The sequence below is a fragment of the Zophobas morio genome, unplaced genomic scaffold (genome assembly GCF_036711695.1).
Source record: "Zophobas morio isolate AGI-343-1 ecotype UQ-CSIRO unplaced genomic scaffold, CSIRO_AGI_Zmor_V1 ptg000216l, whole genome shotgun sequence".
Taxonomy (NCBI): domain Eukaryota; kingdom Metazoa; phylum Arthropoda; class Insecta; order Coleoptera; family Tenebrionidae; genus Zophobas; species Zophobas morio.
In genome coordinates, this window is record NW_026972320.1 from 179,740 (window position 1) to 201,258 (window position 21,519).

At 34.7% G+C, this 21,519-nt stretch overlaps 1 protein-coding gene across 1 annotated transcript; it reads right to left on the minus strand.

Moving 5' to 3' along the window:
- Positions 1-16,047: 16,047 nt before the first annotated feature.
- On the minus strand, positions 16,048-16,910 carry LOC135146236 (large ribosomal subunit protein uL1-like). Its single transcript, XM_064078398.1, has 2 exons — positions 16,823-16,910; positions 16,048-16,733 (listed from the first exon to the last, which is right to left on the minus strand). The coding sequence occupies exons 1-2, from the start codon at positions 16,878-16,880 to the stop codon at positions 16,138-16,140; spliced, it is 654 nt and encodes a 217-aa protein (XP_063934468.1). The 5' UTR covers positions 16,881-16,910; the 3' UTR covers positions 16,048-16,137.
- Between the last annotated feature and the right edge of the window lie 4,609 nt (positions 16,911-21,519).

The window sequence follows — 21,519 nt, forward strand, 5'->3', positions numbered from 1 at the left end:
TCTCCTTTAAAAGAAACCGTACCATTTGTAATTAGTACCAACTCTTCAAGTGAGACGTGTCAGAAGTGATGGAATTTAATCTATTAGTTATCGAAATAATGAAATTTTAGTGACTTAACCTTTGTTACTTTTAAAATAACGAAAATAAACAAAATTCGTGCGTAAATTAAGCACTGTTGGGAAGAAATTTCGTTCAAGCTCAGCAATGGCTTGAATAGCGTTTTAAGGAATCTGCTCCATCGAAAACAACGCTTTGGCGGTGGTTTGCTGAGTTAAAAACGAGTCCTATGAACTCAAATGCTGAACGCTCTGGACGTTTAAATGAGGTAGAAAGCATCAAAAAATACAGAAAATTGTAGTTAATTATCGTAAAGTGAAGTTGCGGAATTAGCTAACATTGCAAAGCTATCAAGGAATGTGCAAACTATAATTTACACCAACAGTTAGGCATGAGAAACCTACGTTCGAATGGATAACCACGGTTGCTTTGAGAGAACCAAAAACAAGCCAATTAACAAGGTTTTTATTATGCGTAGTGACAAGGGTTGAAACCTGGGCCCTTCATCACCTCCAGAGTAAACTCGGCAGTCAGTTGAGTGGGAAGAAAAGGGTAAAACCGCTCAAAGCGAATATAGACGCAACAGCCTGCCTGAAAGGTTTATAGCCTCCTTATTTTAGGATGCGCAAAGTATAATATTCATCGAATACCTTAAAAAAGAAAAAACAATGAATAGCGAATACTACATAGCACTTCTGGTTTGATTGAAGAAGGAAATTACAAACGGCCCTAAATGAAGGAAAAAAAAAATAGTGCTCTTTCATTATACACCGTTCACAAGTCGATAGTTATGATGGCAAGAAATGAAGCTCGGTTTGATTCCGCACTCACACCCTTGGGATTGTCCCCCATTGACTATTATCTCTTTGCAGACTCAAAAAATTGCTCCAGGAAAATAGATTTAAGTTAAATGAAGAGGGTTATCGCCGAAAAAGACCTTTCTAGAAATAGTTCCTTAAGAAAGGTGTAGAATTGCCAGAAAAGCGTTGGGCTAATTGTATCGCTATTGAAGGAGGCTATACTGAATTATAAGGTTAATTTTACAAAAAAGGTTTTGTTTAATTAGCTAGCCTCGGGACTTTTCAGGCGACAGGTTAGTAAAGCACATAAGTTATTACGACTGCGAAGGTAACACGCGCCTTTTAAAGTTTTAAATGCAAGTTAAGATGCTCGGTGTTAGTTGAGGTATATTTCGACTTACCGCGCTTTAAAAAAAAAAATTTGAGTTGTGCGATACTTATGGTTGCCTAGTACGATAGCCCAAGTCATTCGTCTCAGTAACTTTTTATTTTATTTACAGTGCTGCCGCAGTAGTTTTTCAAATGACAGTCTCTAAAGTTGGAGTAGCAAATTAAGATACTTAAGTAGAAATAGTGAAACAAAAGGTGCAATATGATTTATTTATTAAAGATCATGTAATTGGTAGAGAGGATAAAGTATTAAAAGGACAGTTTTAAAATTTTAATACTAGGTTTTTTATTTATTTAATAAAAGGTTTTGCCTTTCCATTTGGAATATTTTACTATCACGAGATGTTTTTTAGGTCAAAATATCGTTATAGCACATATTAAACGACTGTTCAGAAAAAATGGCTAACACCGGATCAAGTAGCTGTTTTCACTGAATTAAGTAAAAATGAATCCTTTCTTCCGTATATATAGTAAAATTACTAAGATTTAGGATATAACTAACCCTGCTAATTAGAAGCAGTATTAATAAGGCATTTAAAGTGAAAAAGATTGTTCAGTTCCCGTTCTTAAAAAGTATTCATAAACTGATAGTTAAAATAAAAAACCTTCTAACACGTAGATTTAAAAAAGAGACCAAGGTATCACAAAAACTATTTTTATATTAAAATGGAATTAAGAATTAAATTCGTATACCACTACGATATGACAAATTTTTTATAATTTTGCCCTCAGCGACGTTTAAAAGCTTTTCCGCAATCCACTAAACTATTAACAGTATAAAATATTAATGTAACAAGCTTTTCATGCATTTCCAATATCTACATCCACTACATAAGGTCTCATTGTTGAAAACCGAAGCTACTCAAATCTCAATGCATAGTTAGATCCCATCTCGTCATGAGTAATTTTACACAATTAATTTTTTTTAAGAACGCGCCCCATGGTATGATCATGTAAATTTCTTCTTCTAGCGGAATGGTAAACGAATCGTCAATATCTAACTAATAAAATTTCCATTCCTAAAGCAACGGTTTATTATAATTTTATACTCCTCCGTCTCTAGCACGAAGTTTAAAATTAAAGCGGTCATTGCCCCCGTGATGCTACTTTTAACTGTGTCCTTCTTCGAGAAGGTTAACTAGAACCTAAGTCTTCTCTCCGTATAGTAGCTAAAATCCTAGTTATTCGCTCGAAGTCAGTCATTTTTATTCACTTTCTAGAGCTTCTTTAAATATGCATGCCGAGGTTATATCTAACGCGTATAAATTAAGGGTATAAAATGTCAAAACTCTATAAACGCATAAGTTACACATTTTAGAACCCCGAACACTCTCTTTGAGATCTCCAGCCGGTTTCCTACATTTTGACAGCTAGAAGCTGAAGCGATCTCTTCATTTTACATGTTTCTTCATCAGCATGTTTACTGTTTTAGTGTGTGTATATGTTTATTCGAGTTGCGGTAGGCTAGGGGCCTAGAGTAATTCGGTTTGAGGTTTTCTTTTAGCTGCCTTAAAGACAACGTTCTCGTCAAAAAAGATCATATCTGCTGTAAGTAACTTAAGATATTGAAAAGACCTTATACCTTATAACAGTATCTAAAAACACCAAAGACAATAAAAACCCAACTAGGAGTAAAAAAAGAACACTTTGCAACCAAATATACGTATAACCTCTATATCAGATTTTTTAGTTAAAAGTTTTTGCGCTATAGTACCAGGGCTGAATTCACCGCATATATATATAATACTAGTAAAAGGCCCTATTCAGTATACCATAGACAAGCAGATCCGAATTTCATGGCGGATCGAATAGCCACAGTACCGATACAAGTTCACACAGCTTTCTGTAACTGTTTTTGCAGCTTCGGAAACAAAGCATAGGTCTTTAGTCATCACTCATTGCATAGTTCTCGCTTCAAACGCTTCCGGTCGCACCTAATTGCTGCTTTAAAGTAGTTTACTGTGCAACTTAGCATGTTTTGCCAAATTTATCATCAGTGTCTCCACATGATCTGCTTGATTACCTCTAAGGGGAGATAACTACTACAGGCGATGCCAGCATTCATCGCGTAAAAAATAGAAAGAGTAGGGAGCTCTTTGTGCTTTACTTTTATTATTAATCTTTTTGACAACCAAATCCATCTTTGAATGTCACGAGTTAAGTCAGTCAACACAAAGGCGCAATGCATAGAGTATTTCGCCTACGATAATGTTGCATCCAAAGATACAGGGAAGTTAGCACCTGCCTCAAGGCTTTAGTCAGTCTCGGTGTATTTACCAAGTTTAAAAGCAGGTTTTTCGATCGGCATCGAAGCACCTATAGCTTTCTGAAGTACAACGTAACCCTCAAAACAGAGCTCTTTCAAGGAGGTACTATAGTCACGTTTGGAGTATGATAATTTCTACGGAGCTGTATAAGCAACATTAGCCTAAGTTCTTTCGAGAACCTGTTCAACAGTAGAGGGAGACATGACCCGAGACAGATATTTTTGCATACACCAAGACGGACGGGAATTATATATTTAGGTCCGACCATTTTCGGACACTTTACAACCTGCACCTAGCGGCAAAAAGCAGCTCTTACTTGCATGAAGAATGTACATTGCTATCGCGAAGGCTCACAAGTTTCAAGCAACTGTCGTACGCACCTAAATGTTTAAGCGGATAATGCTACCATTAATAGAAAAAACCTGCAGAGCAGAGGTATAATGTACCTAACTTTAGATCATGACCTGTGAAATCAGTCTTGATAGCTGTGGTTGCAGCGATATCAAAGATTGCTTACGAGTCTCCGCATAAATGTTAAAGTATAAGTCGCATGCAGGGACAGCTACAAGCATGCAGAGACGCTAATCGCATATCTCTCATACATCATTTTCAAAATACTTAATTATTATAGTTAAATGCACTTTTTTTTTAAATTTAATTTAAAAAGTTCAATAAAATACGTTTCAGAACATCAAAAAATATGTTTAAATTATATTTAAATACGTTTAAATATGCTAAAATAGGTTATGTTAAATTTTATTTTAAATTATGTTTAAAATTATAATAAAAACTATTTAAATAATTACTTGAGCGTCAGTGTGTCAGCTTTTTGATAATTAAATATTGTTTTAGGTTCGCTGCATAACGAAGCTTAACTTAATGATTTCAGTTACGAAGTTTTTATAGTACTTCTTAGTAAAGAATAATTCTGTTGCATAATTTTACATAACGATGACAGAGTACGTCATAATTAATACTAATAGCGCCTTGAATGGATGCAAATAAGACTGTTAGAGGTATTTAAAATGTATATATACAAATAGAAAGCTAAATAGTTTACCACCTTAATGAAGGTGAGTAAGTTAGTGATAACCCTTTAGACCTAAATCGTTCATGCTCCTTAAGAAGCACCAGGTTACTCCAAGTCAGGAGTAGAGCCTAGATTTTAACTATGATGAAAATGAAGAAAAAGTTCTACTTTAGTAGAACAAAATAACTAATTAACTAACAGTCTAGAAATGTTAGTAATTAAATGTTCTACTAAAGGAAAAAGGTAAAGAATAAAGATTAATATATTAGAGAATTGCACTGTAAACTTTGAGCAATCTAGAATCATACAACAGGTCCTCATGGTATTAAAAGCGGTCTAACTGTTTCTTTCATAACCCCATTTCTCTATGAAGTGTGCACTGTCTCCAATTTTGCTCAGCCTTACCACTAGGAATAGGCGCATGTATATATAACATACTGGTAGATAACAGTATTTAGTTTTTGTCCCTTGTCAGAAGTTAGCTACTCTCCCAGCAAAGTACATTTACTAACGCTAGTGAGCCCGATCTCGTTCTCTATAGCCAATACTATTTTTAAGTGTACAAGCCAACAGATGCTATCTGTCATCATTGACGCCATGCCGCAGACATGCTTCACGCTTTGTTAATAGTAATGAAAGGCACCGAAAAACATAGCACTTAGCCAGTCTTGCCCGTGTTTCACGAAAGGCACACAAGGCTCTCTCCTTATACCACGCAACGAGTGTGTATCCTAGTACTTCAGCTAAAAATTAATGAACCTATTCGCTTTCATAATTATAATGCAATAAAAGTCAATCTTAAAGCCGAAAACAGGACACGTTTATAAACACGAAGGCACCAGACATAAGGCATGTTAATAACCATATTGTTTTACTCTAGGATACAGGTAAGATAAAACCTACCACAGGGCTAACGCTATCGACGCCTTTTTGTCTACTTTAAGAGTAGTTCTTTAAAACCGTGCGTCACCCAAATTTGAATCTCTCCTCGGTGTAGACCCACCATAAATTTAGAGCTTAGCTAAGGAAGATGCCATAGTCACCTTTCATTGGGTTTCATAGTTAATTAGCTACTAGTGTCATAAGGGAATCAAATTATTGAAAAGATACCAATCATACCTTTCTTAGATCGCCGAGACAGAGAGCTTCCTGGTACGCCCATGACCCATCCGAAGAGTAGAGGCAACACTTTTAAAGCTAAGATAAATTTACATTGAGCCTACCTTCCATTTGTGGATGGGAACCCTATTGTCAACCTTAGACCGTAGTCAGTGGGAACTCGCCAGGGTTAAGGAGCCGATTGACCGCATTTTATATAGGGTCAATCTTTTTCGACCGCTTTACAATGACAGGCTGGGACAGAGAGCAATCATCGCTTTGTCGAAGAATGTACAACATTGGACGAAAGCTGCAAAATATAGCTAACAATTAAATGCAACACATGCTGCGTAGTGCTCCCACTACGAGCTTTTAACTAGCTAACATGTCTAGACTATTAGTTAGTTAATTATAACTTTTACGAGGTGAAACAACCTGTTTACTAACAGGAAGATACTAGTAATGATATCAAAACTAGGAAGTAATCTTGGTTTTAACCATAGTTAACATCTAGACTTTGCTACTAACTTAACGTATAGTAATCGAGTGCTTGTAGCATTAACGATGGTTAATAGATCTGGACAGGGATCTGTCGCCTTTTTAAAGGTGACCTGAGCCATTGCCTTTTTTAAGGTCTTGAAATGACGGCTGACGCTACATTGCGGTGATCAAAGCCCAATGAAGGGTACTCTCTCGAGTCAAGCTTCGAAGATTCAAATATTAAGGGTATAGGAATGTTGGCACATGCGCGAGCACCGAAGAAAATTGAATTTTTATTCTTTTTCAACGAGGTTTTGAAGTCCTTAATAATTAAAAATTAATCCTTTAGAGGTTAAAAGAGTGTTATTACCTGATAAAAGAACGACACCAGGCTAGATTTGAACTAGCTTTTCTTCTCTAAAATGGTTTCAGCAGTTAAACTACTACACCGAAGAAAAGAATCAAAATTAAATATTTTCATAAAGTTTAAAGTCCCCTAATTGATCAAATTTGTTCATTCTTCAGGCATGGTAGGATAAAAATTTATGTTTAATGATTATAGTACAATCCTGGAACTCAATCGTGGTTATGGTTATCGTGCTGAGATAGTCAAAGAGAATCCCCCTTCTATAAATCAAGGTTAGCCTATCGAATAGTACACGACCGAAATTGTCAGCAAAGTCTGTACATCACCTACTCTTTGAGGTAAGACACGAGACGATGAATCAGTCTCTAATGACAGAGGTTAGAGAAACCTGTCTCAGGACTGAACTCAACAACGATTTTTCACCATTTTTAAATAGTTCTTTCGAACCGAGCGTAAAGCTTTCTATCACTTGCCTAAGCAGCGTTCATCCTTAAATCTAGAGCTTAGCTAAGAAATGCGCCACAATTTCAACCCATCTCATTAAGTACCAATCAATTATATTTCATAATCAGTTTCAGCTAGTATATCAGCATCTGCCGATACCACTGGTATTGTGGAGCATCCTCATCATGTCTGTGTTTCACCTTAAACTTTCAGATCCACTTACTAAATACCAAGTGAAATATACGCCATAACTTAGTAAATCATGCCTATACTGTACCCTAGATCTTCGAACAGCCCTATAGAAAGATACATCATGCTACCAGTTAAAAACTAGTTAAAAAAACAGTCAATGCCAGTATACAACGCGTCAGCTTCTAAGCTCTGAAGCTGAAGGTTATTTAGACTTTTCGCTCCACTAGTCAAAATACAATAGAGTAGGTAATTTTTTTTCTATTTACCTGCTCAGCGAGATCCTCATTGGATTAGTACCAATCTACAGTACTTCATTTAACTTGCTACATTAAGCTTGTTTTATTAAACTTCTTACATTCAATGAGAAGAGAGTAGTATACCACCAATTGTCAGTTAGTTAAGTAGAATACACTGAAAACATAACCATACTGCTCTGAAAAATATTAATAGCATAGAACAGTTACAACTAGTATATCATCATAAATGAGAGGTCCCTCGTAAAGGTAGGCATCTATTTTTTATAAAGCAGTTTTCTCGAAATAGTTAATCTACTTATTATTAACACTAACCCAAAGCTTGAGGAGAGCTCCTTTGCTAAAGATTATAAATTCTAAGTTTATTAGAGAGTTTACTGGTAAATAAATATAAGCGCTGCAAAGTATGATATAGAATCCTACAACGATCCTCAACAATAGTACTAAGAAGTCAGGGCTCATGATAAAACTCTCTTCGTTATTGTACTGTGGTAGCCAACAGGTTTACCCACCTTAGAAGGAGAATTATTTCATAATATTAACTTGATGATGGTTTGCATAAATTATTACAACTAAGGTACTTCAGTAGTCTTCATGTGCCTTCTCTCTTCTTAAAAGCTCTCTTTCTAATCATCCTTTAGTACTGTATAGGTTTAATATTTCTCTTTTTTTTCCTTAGCCAAAAAAAAGTAAAATGATAAACCCTTACTTGGCTGCTAAAATGGTTGAACAGATTATGATCCCTTGTTCTAAACGTAAGAAGCCTAGGACTTCTTCGTTAGTTAAGAAAACCTATTACCACCCTATCGAGTTTTACCCAAAATCAATCCAACCAAGGCACATGGAACCCTGTATCTCTGGCTTCTAACTAGAATTATTCCACTTAGTTATTTTCCTTTTTAGGAGGGTAATGTACTAAAATTGCTAATGTTGACTAGGATTGCACTAGTTTAAAAACCTTCCCTCCATTTAACTACAAACCCTAACGCTATATTTCTACAACACTAGGTTAAAAGTAATTTAGTAGAACAAAACTAATTATTTTACCACTCTAGAAGTGATAGCTAACTAGCTTGTCGTACTAAAGGAGAACGAAAAAAAATTGGAGAAAAGTTATATTTCTCCTTTTTACGACCCTTATTTCTTCAACTACCTGATAGTGTGAGCACCCCAAACAGTATAACCACTAAAACACATGTAAAACACATAGCGTATACATAATCACCAAACGCACGTAGTTTATGAGGGTAACTTTTTCATTTACATTTTTCTTGAAAGCGACCTCTCGCTAACATTATTTATGAACTGAGCTTTTAAAATACAATTGATATATCCTTAGCAACTATTAGCTTATACGCCTATCTTCTGAACGTAAGAAAAGTTAAATCATTACCAATTAAAATTTTCCGTAAAGTATGAGGTAGTTTACCGCTAAAAGGAAAAGCTAAACTATCATGTCCCACCCACAAAATCCCCAACCTGACCTCTTTCTCCAGAATACTGCAACAGCATTTTTTAAATTGAAGGGTATTTGATTAAGACTCATGCGCCGATAACGTTTATATAACAGTCTGGAAGTCCCCTTAAAAAGGTATTTATTGACAATATATTATATTAATTAATGAAATACTAATCATCGATTTATTATTATCTTTACCTATAGTACTAAATAATTACTATTAATTACTATTAACTATATTAAACTATTAATTATTTATATGATTCACTGCCTATAAGTAAGCCATATATCTTTGTGTATCCAGACCTATAGTTTGGGGACCACGGAATAAACAAAATAACAAACAAACGCATGACTGAAGCGAGAAAAAAATCTTTCTGCCATATTTTTTTAGGCACTGATATATTACAGCCAGTCTGCCAATTTTATTACAAAAATTGCATTATTTATACTAAATTAATGTTATGTTTTAAATTAATCCTGAACATTGTTTGATACAATAAATATTTAAAATTTCACTATATGACTAAAAAAAACCTCAAGAATATAAAACAGCTTTTATAGTGGACAATTTACTAATTTTGCGGTTTTGATTTGCTTGCTAAGCATATCGCATGCTGCGAGTGATCGCCCTTAACTCTTATCCTTATCTAATATCGTCTCACTAAAGAAATTGGCATACTGAATACTACCCTATCTATGCTCGGTAAATATCATGAGAACCTGTATAACCATCAAGTTGTAGATATTTTCCAGCTATATTGTACAGACACCATATCGTTTTTGCGTAATGTATCTCCAAGCTTCTGTTCTGTGATAACAACATAGCACGGAGGCTTCGCTTTTAAAGACATGGCTAGTGTATTATGTGCTCTTAATCTTGGTATTTAATGAACAACTGGGTCAGAAAAAACAGGTTCTTTTTCTAGGTAATCCCCACCACAACTCAACTCGAGCTCTAGGGTCAGAAATATAGTTTCAAACTTAAAAATTATCGCCCTCAGCTCATCAAAATTTATTTGTTAATCAGTTATACAAAATGAAAAAAGAGATATAAAAACAATAAAAAAGGGTAGTGGTATGTACACAAAAATAACAAAACGGAATTTATAGGCAGAAAATTTTCTTTTGGGTCACTTGCCTTTCTTGAGTGTGCCATGTGTTTTATGACGCTAAGCCTTGATCAAATAATCGGAATCACCTAAATAATGATATTTATGATAGATACATAGTAACATATTGCGCACTACATTTTTCGCTACAAGTTAATATACGAACTTTTATTATTTTTCAAACTCTATATAATTACTAGTTTTTTAAAGTAACAGAAAATTTGTTTAGGCAATAAAATAGCTATTGCTGTGACCCAATTATTATAAGTTTTACTCATTGTTATTACAAGTATTAGTGCTATCACCCTCACGGCTGTTGATTTTATAACCTACATCATTTTTGTAAAACTGTTAGAATGGGTTTTTAATTATAATAAATTTAATTAATAGCATCGAGTTATTTCGTTCTTATTACCCATATTGTTTCGTCAGTTACGATAACTTAATAGCCGGGTGGTGGCCAATAATATTTAAAATATATTTTGAAAGATAGATTTAAAATCTTATTTCTTCTATTCCCCATTTAAGCTAAAATTTCACTAGAGAGTTAGACTCCAGAGCTAGTTGTTGCACCTTACTTTTTTTAAGCTTTAGCACTTTTTAATGAAAATTTTGTATCAGCTTTTCGAGTTTTAATACATTACTCAAGGGTAATTAATAGTTAGGCACCATCCAAAGATTGTTGTTTTTCCATGATAGTGGTAGTTAATATATACCCTAAAATATCATAAGAATTACAAAACTAGATTTAGTTTGTTTCCGATCCAATTCTGTTTCTTATTTTTTCCTTATCAGCTTTAATTCTAAAGGAGGGGTGAAATGTTAAAAAATTACTCGTAACGTAATAAAAGTAAAAAATTCGAGTATATTAAAGTTATTTTAATCGACATATAAGTATCAAGTAAAATATAGTTTATAGAGTCAATTGGCTAGAGGAAAAATGTAGAGTCGAACTAAAAGGGCTCCCTTCATCACGAGATAATTTAATTTTAAATAAAGTCATAAGTTCCTTGGAATAAATCTACTTCCACTTATTCGAATTAAACTATATACCAGTGTTTACGTAATGAGCCCATATTAGAATAGGCGTTATCTGAATGGGTCATATTTACATGAAGAAATAACAAGGTTATAAGTAAACGCACGAATTAAAACGCTAAGTATTTAATCTAACCTAGATATTTCTAGCACATATACTTCTCAACTTTAACCTAATAGTAACGTTGTTTTTCTCTGCTCTAACCCTTTACTTAGGTTATTTTAGATAATAATAAAACTTAATATACACATATATAATTGGGTTGACATTTATGAAGAGCTGTAAATAAGGGAACAGGTAAGGTTTAACCAACGCATTAATGAATATTAACACTAACTTCTACTTACATAAATGAAATGTAGAATGAAAACTAAATTTCGTTAATGTAAGCTGAATTAAGCCCAGTAGCAACTTATTAAATGGAGCTGAAACACGAAACATACCTGAAGAGTTCCAAGACCTCCTGGAAGACTGAGATTACGGCTAGCCAAAAGCTAACAGCTTTTTCGATAATTTTTATTTGAACTTGTAAGTTATCATTTACTAGCACTTTCCTATCCCACTGAATATACTACTTCTGACTTCTAATATCCTCTTTATGAGCTTACTTTTAAGTGTTACATCCAACCCCTACTTGTCAAAGTCGTATCTATCCGTTTTAAGTTTAAACAATTTTTTATACCTTTAAAGAATACCTTACAGAAGCAAAAGGGAACCATAAAACTTACATAAGACCCGTTGTGACAGATGCGACAACTGTTAGAATATACTCATCGGTTGCGTATGCAAAATTATCAAACTACACAAGTAAATTGAAAAAAAATTCAAGGACTTCATGTTAGAAGTTTAAAAAGTGAATCACTATTAACTTTTTCGCAACCACATAAACGAATTGTAATCAGTCAAGACGTAGTTACACTGTAGCTTTTATACAAAGAACACTATGAGCTTTTTTGAACGGGGTCAGAATGTCGCTTTCTTGATGTATGCAATTTTATGTATTTAACTCCCGACAAACTGGAGCAAGTCGATTAATTAGCGTGTTCTACCAAGTAGAACGAAAAAAAGTAAAAAAAGTAAATAAATTTAAATCCTGTATTCGCTGCTAGGCCAGGGTAAGCCCAGGCGACTACGTCATCCGATTTATACGAACCACGCAGCGCAGATTTCCCATCCATGCGGTTAGTACCTGGACGGCAACGGCGCCCTTCCTGTGTCTTAAACATGCTTACCTACTAAATTGGACCTCAACGAACTAACTTTGGCAAGTACTTCAGCTTGAGAACGAAGTCTTATTTTCTTCCGCACGGTTATAGAGCATCATCCTGGTACGGGCTTAGAATATAAGAATAAAAATCATTGAGAGGTGCCTATTATTGAGGAAAGAAAAATTCAGAGCGAATGGCTGCGAAAGAATGATCTTGTGTAATCCTAATCCAAGTTGGTATCTGTAGGCCTTTATCGAGATCGAGGCGACTCAATTAAAACATGAATATGGAAAACTACTGTGAAGTGCATGTGAAAATAACCCCTCAGAGGATGAAAAGATTATGAACCCTAATACGTAAATATGGCTAAGCTGAGCTCTCTCAGTTTAGCAATAAAATTAGTTATAGTAATCTGTGGCTAACTTTCTTAACTATGTTTATACAACTTAGCTCTTGTATATCAAAAGCAGCAACTAGACATCACAAGGTTAATCTAAGTTCAATTATAATATACTTTATAGTCAAGGTGACGTAACGTATTCACTAAGGTTTTTTTTATTTAGAAAGTTTGTTTAATTCTTCTTTTATAACCGAGTAGTAACATTCTTAGCTTTCGTTTGCAACTATTACCGTAAAGGAGCAATTTTAATAATGTGCTGTTTATTTCGAACCTTATGTACTTTAGTTTTTTGAGGAGTGTTAGCTTTAGATAAATTAAAAAAAACACTAAATACTTCTATGCTAGCTTTCCGTAAAAAAGAGCCGTTGTATTGAATCATCATATGTTAGACTATAGCAGGTATTCTTCTACTTGGCTAATTAAAACTGGGTTTCGGTTATAAAGTTTTCGTTCCAGTAACTTTTAGGATGCTTTACTATAGAAGGATATGTTGAGTAGTGTTATGTATGCTTTAGTAACATTCTTGACTTCAAGGAAATGATCAACCCTTTCCCCACATGAAGAATAAGCAAGTTTGAGTTCCAGGTCGTTCTTGGGTTCCTGGGTCTTAATTTAAATCTAAGAAAGGAGTGATATGCAGACGTCTAGGACGAGTAAACCTGCTAAGTTAATATGATAAGCAGTTATCCAATGCGAGTAACAAAGATCAAAGCAACTGAGAAGATGGGCATACAAATAAGTAATAAAAGGAGCGTTGTGTTCCTTTCCTGTACCACTAGTGCAGTTAGGTTCGAAATAATTGTACACTGGGTTTTGATTGGTGCTGGTAATATAGTCCTGGTGGATATGGCAGGAAGTTGAAAAATGAAAATACAACTCTAGCCTAATACTCTAAAGTATACTAATTTCAAAGTTTTCTTTCGGCGTAGGAGTCGAGCAACTAAACCTCTTTCTAGGATGAGCGAGTTAAACCCAGGCTCCCTATTTTTGACTCAACACTGATTTTGATTGAAGATCGATGAAACTATTAATTTAAACGCTTTAACACCTATGCGGGGCAGCATTTATTATTATAATTATTATCCTAAGAAGCTGGTTATAAACTGCAATATCGTATCCAACACCTTGATGCTTGCCTCTCTCCCCATCCTCACCTTAGGAAGGTATTTATTTTAGTGCTTCTTATCCCTAATTGCAAAACTTTACACTCGCTTATGCTATCTTTATCTGAGTTTAAGCTTTGTTTTTCAATTATTTGAAATTTACTTTTTTCCTATAGGTAAAAGCACTTTTTAAAAATAATTAAGGACTCTGAAAACTATGTATAGTAAAATGGTAATTTAGTTCAAATCGATGCTTTTTATTATTTAGCACGTCCCGTGCGTTTTTTTCCTTTAACATTTATAACATTTATCTTGACTTTGCGCGGGAGGTGCTTGGCACTCTTAAATTAGCTGGGATCGCAGCAGGTAAGACCTTTCGACGCTACTTTAACCGATCGGCAACTGCATAAGTTGGGTTATAAATGGTAGCACTTTGTCAAGCAATTGGCATGACTCTGACCGTTAGCTTTATCTTGTGGCTTTCGTCAAGTTTCGTACACTCTCTAAGGGAGTGAGGGTTGCGTTTTGTCGTAAGCGTTCGGAAAAGATCAACCTTGTACGGTGCGCGTCTCGATCTGTGGTTACTCCACGCGGCCTCTGGTAGGTAGAAATAACAGTGGTTGCCAACAGGTTACGGTTCAGAGAAGGACTAGCGTACGCATGTAGGCTCATCTGCCTTGCGTCATGTCAACCTCTGCTGAGGTTTACTGAAGATTCCGCACTTATGTTGCTCAATTAAGTTCTAAAGTAATACAAAAACTGAAAAACCGTGATTTCGGTACCTTCGTAACTCTAGCAATGGGCTCAGGGTCGTACGTTACTTGGAGAATTACATGAGGTTTCTGAAATATGACTTGATAGCTCTCGGGCAAAAGATGCTCTTAAAATTGGTAAAAACCCAGAAACAGCGTAAGCATAAAGACAACTATCTTCCCTGTATTCGAAAGGTGAAAGCGATCGCTATTCTTGGGCTGGTCCCGCTGAAGTCATAGTACTAGAGGAATGCTTTGTAAGAGGGTTTATGAAGTATTGATTCTTATTTTCGATGCTTACGCGATATACTAGGCATTGCCTTCTGGTTCTGTTTCTTCTTAGACATAGCTGAAGATGAGCTGGTCGAGTCAGTAAATCGAGTCATTCACAAGATTGGCTAAGTTACATCAAATCCTGCATCTTTTAGCCACTAAGTGCGTCTGAAGACCCACGGAGGCAAGGGTGACATAACGAGTGATGGTTTGCTGAGTCCTAAAGCTATCTGTATGGTTGTAATAATAAAAGTAGTTTGACTCATTAACTAAACTATAATAAAGACTGCGGCGCGGGTATGTAATAGTCGTATTCTACTATAAGCCTTACTTGGTATAGTGTACATTGTTATGATTGGAGTTAGTACCGAGTATGTATGCTTTATGCTGGCGGGGGTCCATTCTAGGTACCAACCCAACTAAACGTAGTTCTAAAGTGATAATTACGAAAGTAATTGAGGACACTACATTATATTCGTCTCCATTAGTTACCCTGAATCACTTGGAGCTCCTCCTATGAGACTACGGTAATCCAAGTGTACAAACGACTTCCGCAACAGAAACGAGCTCTTCACGTAATGCACGCACTAACAAGTTTAGTGTGAATCTATTAGACCGAGAACTGAGTCAACGGTGAACAGCAAAGGAATAAATATTGTAAACGTTAAACTTTTGTTTTGTTTTACAATCCCTCCAGTCATAATTCTTCACCCAATTTTTAAGAAACTAAGTTAGGTTTGATAAAAGTAGGGGTTAATGAGAATTTACGTTAACTCTCACAGGCGCCATACCACTTCTACTAGAAAAACGAGTTGTCGTATAACTTTAGAAAACTCTATATCTCTTAGAATCGTAGTTTACTGCAAAATGATAGACTACAGCCAAAAGGGGTTGAGACTCTTAAATCCTTGATTGCTTACCAACTCGATTACAGTACTTTATGAGCTAGAAAGTTGTAAGATATATTTATTAGAATTAACTTTGGGTGAGTCACTGGCCACAACTGTTTTGAAGCTTTAAGCCTTTCTAGCGGAGTTCTCATATTAAGTATACTTTGATACCATAATTATTAAGTCTTATACCTTCTATATTAAGTGTGCGAAGTGGAAAATTTATAAAAAATCAAATCAGATCTTTAGAATTATAAACATTAGTATTAGCTTTTATATGCTGCAGGGAAGTAGCAAATATGTACCAGATATAACAGAATAGATAACGGATAAGAAAAAGTTTAAATAGCTGTTTAACAGAACAAATGAAAATGCAAAAATGTTTTTAATAGTTAGAAAGTTAAATAATAAAAAGGAGCAGAAATAAAAACTGAAATAAAACCCACCGCTGGTATTTATTTTAGTTATGTCTGTGCAAACCGCTTCCAAAATAAGCGATGTATAATATATGAATGACAAGCTTAGAAGAGTTTGAAAGGGGGACCCATCGTACTTTTTATGTAAATAGCCTTGACGTTCTGCCAATTTTTCTTAAGAAGACCTACAAGTGTGTTGACGGCCATAATTAAATTTCTAAGAAGCTCTTCTTTACGCATATTAACGTTGCCAATAGCAACATGCATGCATAATACTTTCTTCATTTGAAATTTGATGGTACCCTTAATTTCTTCAATTTTGGTTAGCAAGTTGTCATTATGGGTCAAAAGTGCGGGAAATTTGTTAGCCTTAGTAAACCAAGGGCCCGCATACCTGGGTAAAATTTTTAAAAGACTTTCTGAAGCTAAAAACGCATCGAACTTTTTAACAAGTTGCATAACAGCCTTTTTGTTTTTGTTAAGCTTCTTTATATCGGAAGAAGTAACGAAAGGGACTTCATGCTTCGTGCACTCAGCAGCGTGCTGCTCATCAGCAATTACGCAAATCTTTAATTGTGGCCTTGGAACATATGGCAACCGCACAGTTCCTGCAAAACGCTTATCACGAGAAGGATCAAAGTTACGCAAGCCAACTTGAAGCTCAATAGTTTCAACAAAATTTCGCTTCTTAATTTCCAAACCTAGATATTTGATGAAATTAAATAGTAAACTAAAACTGTTATAAATGGTAAAGCTATTATAGGGATAAAGCAACTGCCAAAAAACATACTGTGGTGCAGCAAATTAGAAACGTGCTGTTCAGTTTTAGCGCGGTTCAGTTTGGACATGGTAAGGCAGAGCCCAGGTTACCAAACGGAAAAAAGTTCGCAAAAGGAGGAAGTTCGGGTATGTACTCTGGACCTTTTATACGCGTGGTTATGTATTAAGATTTACAAACTCATGTGGTCAGCAGGAAGCCCCTTAACTTTTTCTCCCGTGCGACCCCTCGCCGTCTTTTAATGTCGTTCTCGCAACTCAACTGTTAGCAAAGTGTCCGTCCGCTCATATATTTTTATTAGCATATTTGTAAATACTTGTCCTTCCATTCCTTTTAGTCTCCTTTTTCCAATTTTTTTTATAGTCATTTTATATAGCCTTATTATTGTTACATTGACTTTTACTTAATTTTTATCTTTTTAAGGATTGAAATTAGGAGCTATTGGGTTCATCAAAAATCTGGTCTAAAATTGACCTTTTAAGCTAAATCATTTTTAATCTTAAAATTTAATAATAATTAACACCGACAAAAACACATAGAAACTAAAGAATAAAAGCTTGCTGGTATTATGGGATTAATGAGCACTGACTGATTCAATTTTGATAATTATTTTAGATATTTGTTTACAAAACTGATCTTCGACTTAAACCCTTGAGTAATAGTAATAATAACTTAAGTAAACTCTGCGCTACTGATTAAAATAAGAAGATAATTTATAAAGTTAGCGTTAAAAACAGTACTGGTATCTTTAGCACTGTTTACAACTAAAATTTTTATATATATATAATATAAGATAGGCAAACCACGAAAAAGAATTTTCGTCAGGCGCAACTAATTTTATTAAGAATATTATGGTGTAAGCGTTCACTGCCTAAACTGCCTATATCATAAACTGCTTGTGCTTTCCAAAGTTTTTTTTGGTATGTCAGGCATATTTTTAACTAAAAAAATAAGCAAAAAAGTTTTAAGGTAGCGTAAATTACGAAAATCCAGTCGTCCTGAAGCGGATCGTAAGATTATGCAAAACGGATCTCTCGTTTAACCGAGAAATTCCGGTCATATCAACAAAGCCACACTAAATATTATCACTAGAAAAATTTCATAAATATTTTTACTTTCATTGAGTTTAGCTGGTGAACGACCGCAGTGTTGTGATTTCCTGGCTTGACTTAAATACAGGATTCGACACGGCAAGTAATTAACCAAAAATTGCAATTTTGCAGTGGGAGAACTATTGGGGCACTGCTACTAACCCCTCTAGCGGACAAGTAGGTTACTGTAGTTCGCGATTACATTGACTTTTAAGAGGCACTACGTATTATTCCCCTCGGGTGGCCCTCAGTGGAGTTTAGTTTGGGCTGGACAGCAGAGAATGTCTACACATGGGTTTTGTATCAACAGGAAATTTTAAAGTTCGATGTTGTAGATTTGATCTATCAGATGTGTTTTTTTTGTCTTACATGACCCTTTTTAAAATCTATATATTTCGTTACATGCTACACCTTTTTTTATTCAGAGAGCAGTTTTTTGTCTCCTCAACTAGTATGCAGTCTACAGAAAAATCTGTGAGTTTTTTTAATCTTTAAAAAGGAATATTGCACTACTCGGTTTTATTTTGTTCACGGTCATATCTTTTTATTCTATTAGATAGATCTTTGAGTTGAGTCTAACTTATTTACTTAAGCCGTACAAAGCAAAATTAATTTTAAGCGCATTTTCTTTGTTTTATAGTATTCTTGAAAAGAATTCATGAAAAATAGTTGACTTTATTTATATTAGATTTTGCATCCTAAGTGTGTAAAAACGCTGTAGTTATAACTAAATGGGCTAGTTTTTTAATATTAAAGCTATCAGTAAGTAATCAGATAGCTTCTTGAAATGGACAGGGAAAAACTTAATTTTTATAGTTATTGGAAACCTCTTACAGTCTTGCTTTTATTTGACTATCTAATTAAACTTGAAATCTCCATGCAATTGTAATAATTTTCACATTTTTTAGAAAGTTTGTATAGGGCCAAATAAAGATTCAATTTTAAATAGCTAAATCTCAATAACTATCTTGGTAGCCCGATTGCACACATTATGTTGTAACATGTAAGAACTTTGTGTAATAAAAGTAATAAGTTTTTATTTTTTAAATGCTTGTTAACAATTTTGAAAGTTCTTATTTTGGCACACTTATTTATTTTTTAAAAACATGGTTTGCTTATAGGAGTAGCGCTGAGTAATAATTGCAAAGTTTAAGATCGTCCTAATTTTCGTAAACATTTTAATTTAATCTTAAAGGTACCCTTCTCACAAGGATTATACTTTTTGTTTTATATTTTAAAGGCCCTTTAGGTTTGTTGGAGTATACTTTATGTTAAGTTACCACCTAATTACCATTTTTACCTTTTTTCCTGTGTTTTCCTTTAAGTTTTATCCTTGTTAATTTTAAATTTCTCTTAATAGTATGATCTGGACATACCGTTTATTTAAAAACTATATTAAAAGCGCCTTTTCCGGTGTGGCATTGTGAGTGTATAACTATGGCTTGAGAGGAGTGTTCTTTATTGGTATTATTATTACTACTACTACTATTGTTTCTACTCTTGCGATTATTACAACTATTGTTGTCGATATTTTAGTTAGTTTTATCTATTGTCCCTTTTATAATGTTTCCCTGTAAACTGCTTCCGGTCTAAGTTGAGGAGGTTGCACCTAGTTGTTGTTTCTTCAATGCTATAAAGTTAGGTGCAAGGCGCCATAGTTGTGTCAATAGTAGTACTCGGAAGGTGTTGTGGTGTTGTTTTTAAAATGATATTTCTCCTAATTTTGCGCGACGGATTATAAAAAGATGTCAAATAAGGACAAGCCCGTAAAACATGCTAAGTCTTCTGATCTTACTAATTTTCCTGTCAACACGCTGGGTATTTTTGTACTCATCTTTGGTAGCGTCTTTAGCTTAGAAAAATGGATAATATTAAGTCTAAAAGATGGAAAACTCGAAAATTTTCATTCATCGAATTTTGTTCTTTTTTTTGGCACGTTAGCGCTTCGGAAAGGGCTTCATTACATAATTTTTTTAGAAGTTGAAACTATTTTATGGTATAACTTCTAATATTAGGCAAGGTGAGGATGCTTCTTTCGTTCAGTATATATTGTAGTGTATCTTTCAATAATGATTTGTCGCCTGCGATGTGAAGACCTTGGAATAGTTTGTCATTAATAAATTCAACGCTTCTATCTGTTTAAAGTTCCACGCAATTCTTTGTTTGAACGAATAATTAATAGGCACTCTATAATCAATTTAATTTCCGGGTTTAAGGGGTTTGTACCAACGAGCTACTTCGAAGTGCCCGACTTTTTTTTACCTTAATATTTGCATGTCTCCTTTATGCACAGACTCTGTAATTATACATTTAAAAACTTATAAAGTTTACTTCTTAAAGTTAAACTGTGGGTAACTAAAGGTATAAAAGAATAAAGCAATTAGAGTTGTTCATGACTTTGTGTTAGTATTCGGCTTACAATGATGTATTAAGAACATACTGGTAGTTAAGGTTTCCTTGATAATTGCTATAGTGCTGCTCTAATTAGAACATCTTACTAGAATCCTTCTCTTATCTATGGATACGGGCAAAAAATCTTATGTAGCTTGGTAATTCCTGTATTATCTTAAGTTCCTTTTTGACCTGCGTTGTCCCTCTTTGACTAGAAATGAGGCCCAGACAGACAGTTGGCATATTGTTGGATAACGTCTTTCATTCTTTTGCATGTTACAGAGATTTTTATTTTGAACGCATTCTAAGCTCTGAAGCAGTCACTTAAAACTTCACTTGGTTTAATTCAATGTGGGGACGGTTCATTCCGTTGTATGCCAACAACCCGAAATAATTTCAGACCTGTGGTGCTGTCATGGAGCCTCAAGGTAGTTTAACATATGTTTGTTTAAAACGTCCGATCTTCTCTCTTAGTGTTTAACTATAGGGCCTATAAAAGGTAGCGAACAACAACCAGGATTATAGATATACAACTTTATTGCGTTGCTCGCCCGATATACAAACAAACACGCACTGAATCGACTATCACGCAAAAACGCACCCTCGCGCCAGCTTCAACGCACACGAGATGAGGCTTTTGAGCAGTCTTCCCGGCTAATTATATCTTTACATTAAGGTACATGGTAGGATTAATCACGGACATTCGGGGACTTTTCTACTACACTTTATGGTAAAAAACCTTATGAGTTCACGTTTAGTCTTCAAGGTCAGCTTTTGGGGCTATTGAATAATTCTAACTCGTAGAGCTTATTTCCTAATCTTCGTAAAGCCTTAGAAAACTTGATATCACTAACAGAATCAATCTTCAGCTGGTTCCGGTGTCTAGTCAACGTTTTTCCTTCATGTTCTACCAGGTACAAACCGTTGTCTAGCACCTTAATAATGGTACCGGGGCCCTCCCAATTTTCACCATCTAATTTACTACCAAATATTTCAATAAAACTGTTTGGTCTGACTCTAAACTCTTTCCATTTTTAACCTTCTTATCATATTGTAACTTAATATTCTCTTCCAACTGTTTTTATTTGTGCAATCAGCCTTTTTTTGGGTTCTTTAACTCATCGCTATCGATGTGAGCTTCCTGTAATTTCACGCGCCCTTAGCATCGCAATTAACTTATTAATAAACTTTAGGCGTGCTTGTCCAGTTAAAGCTCGTACTCAGGCT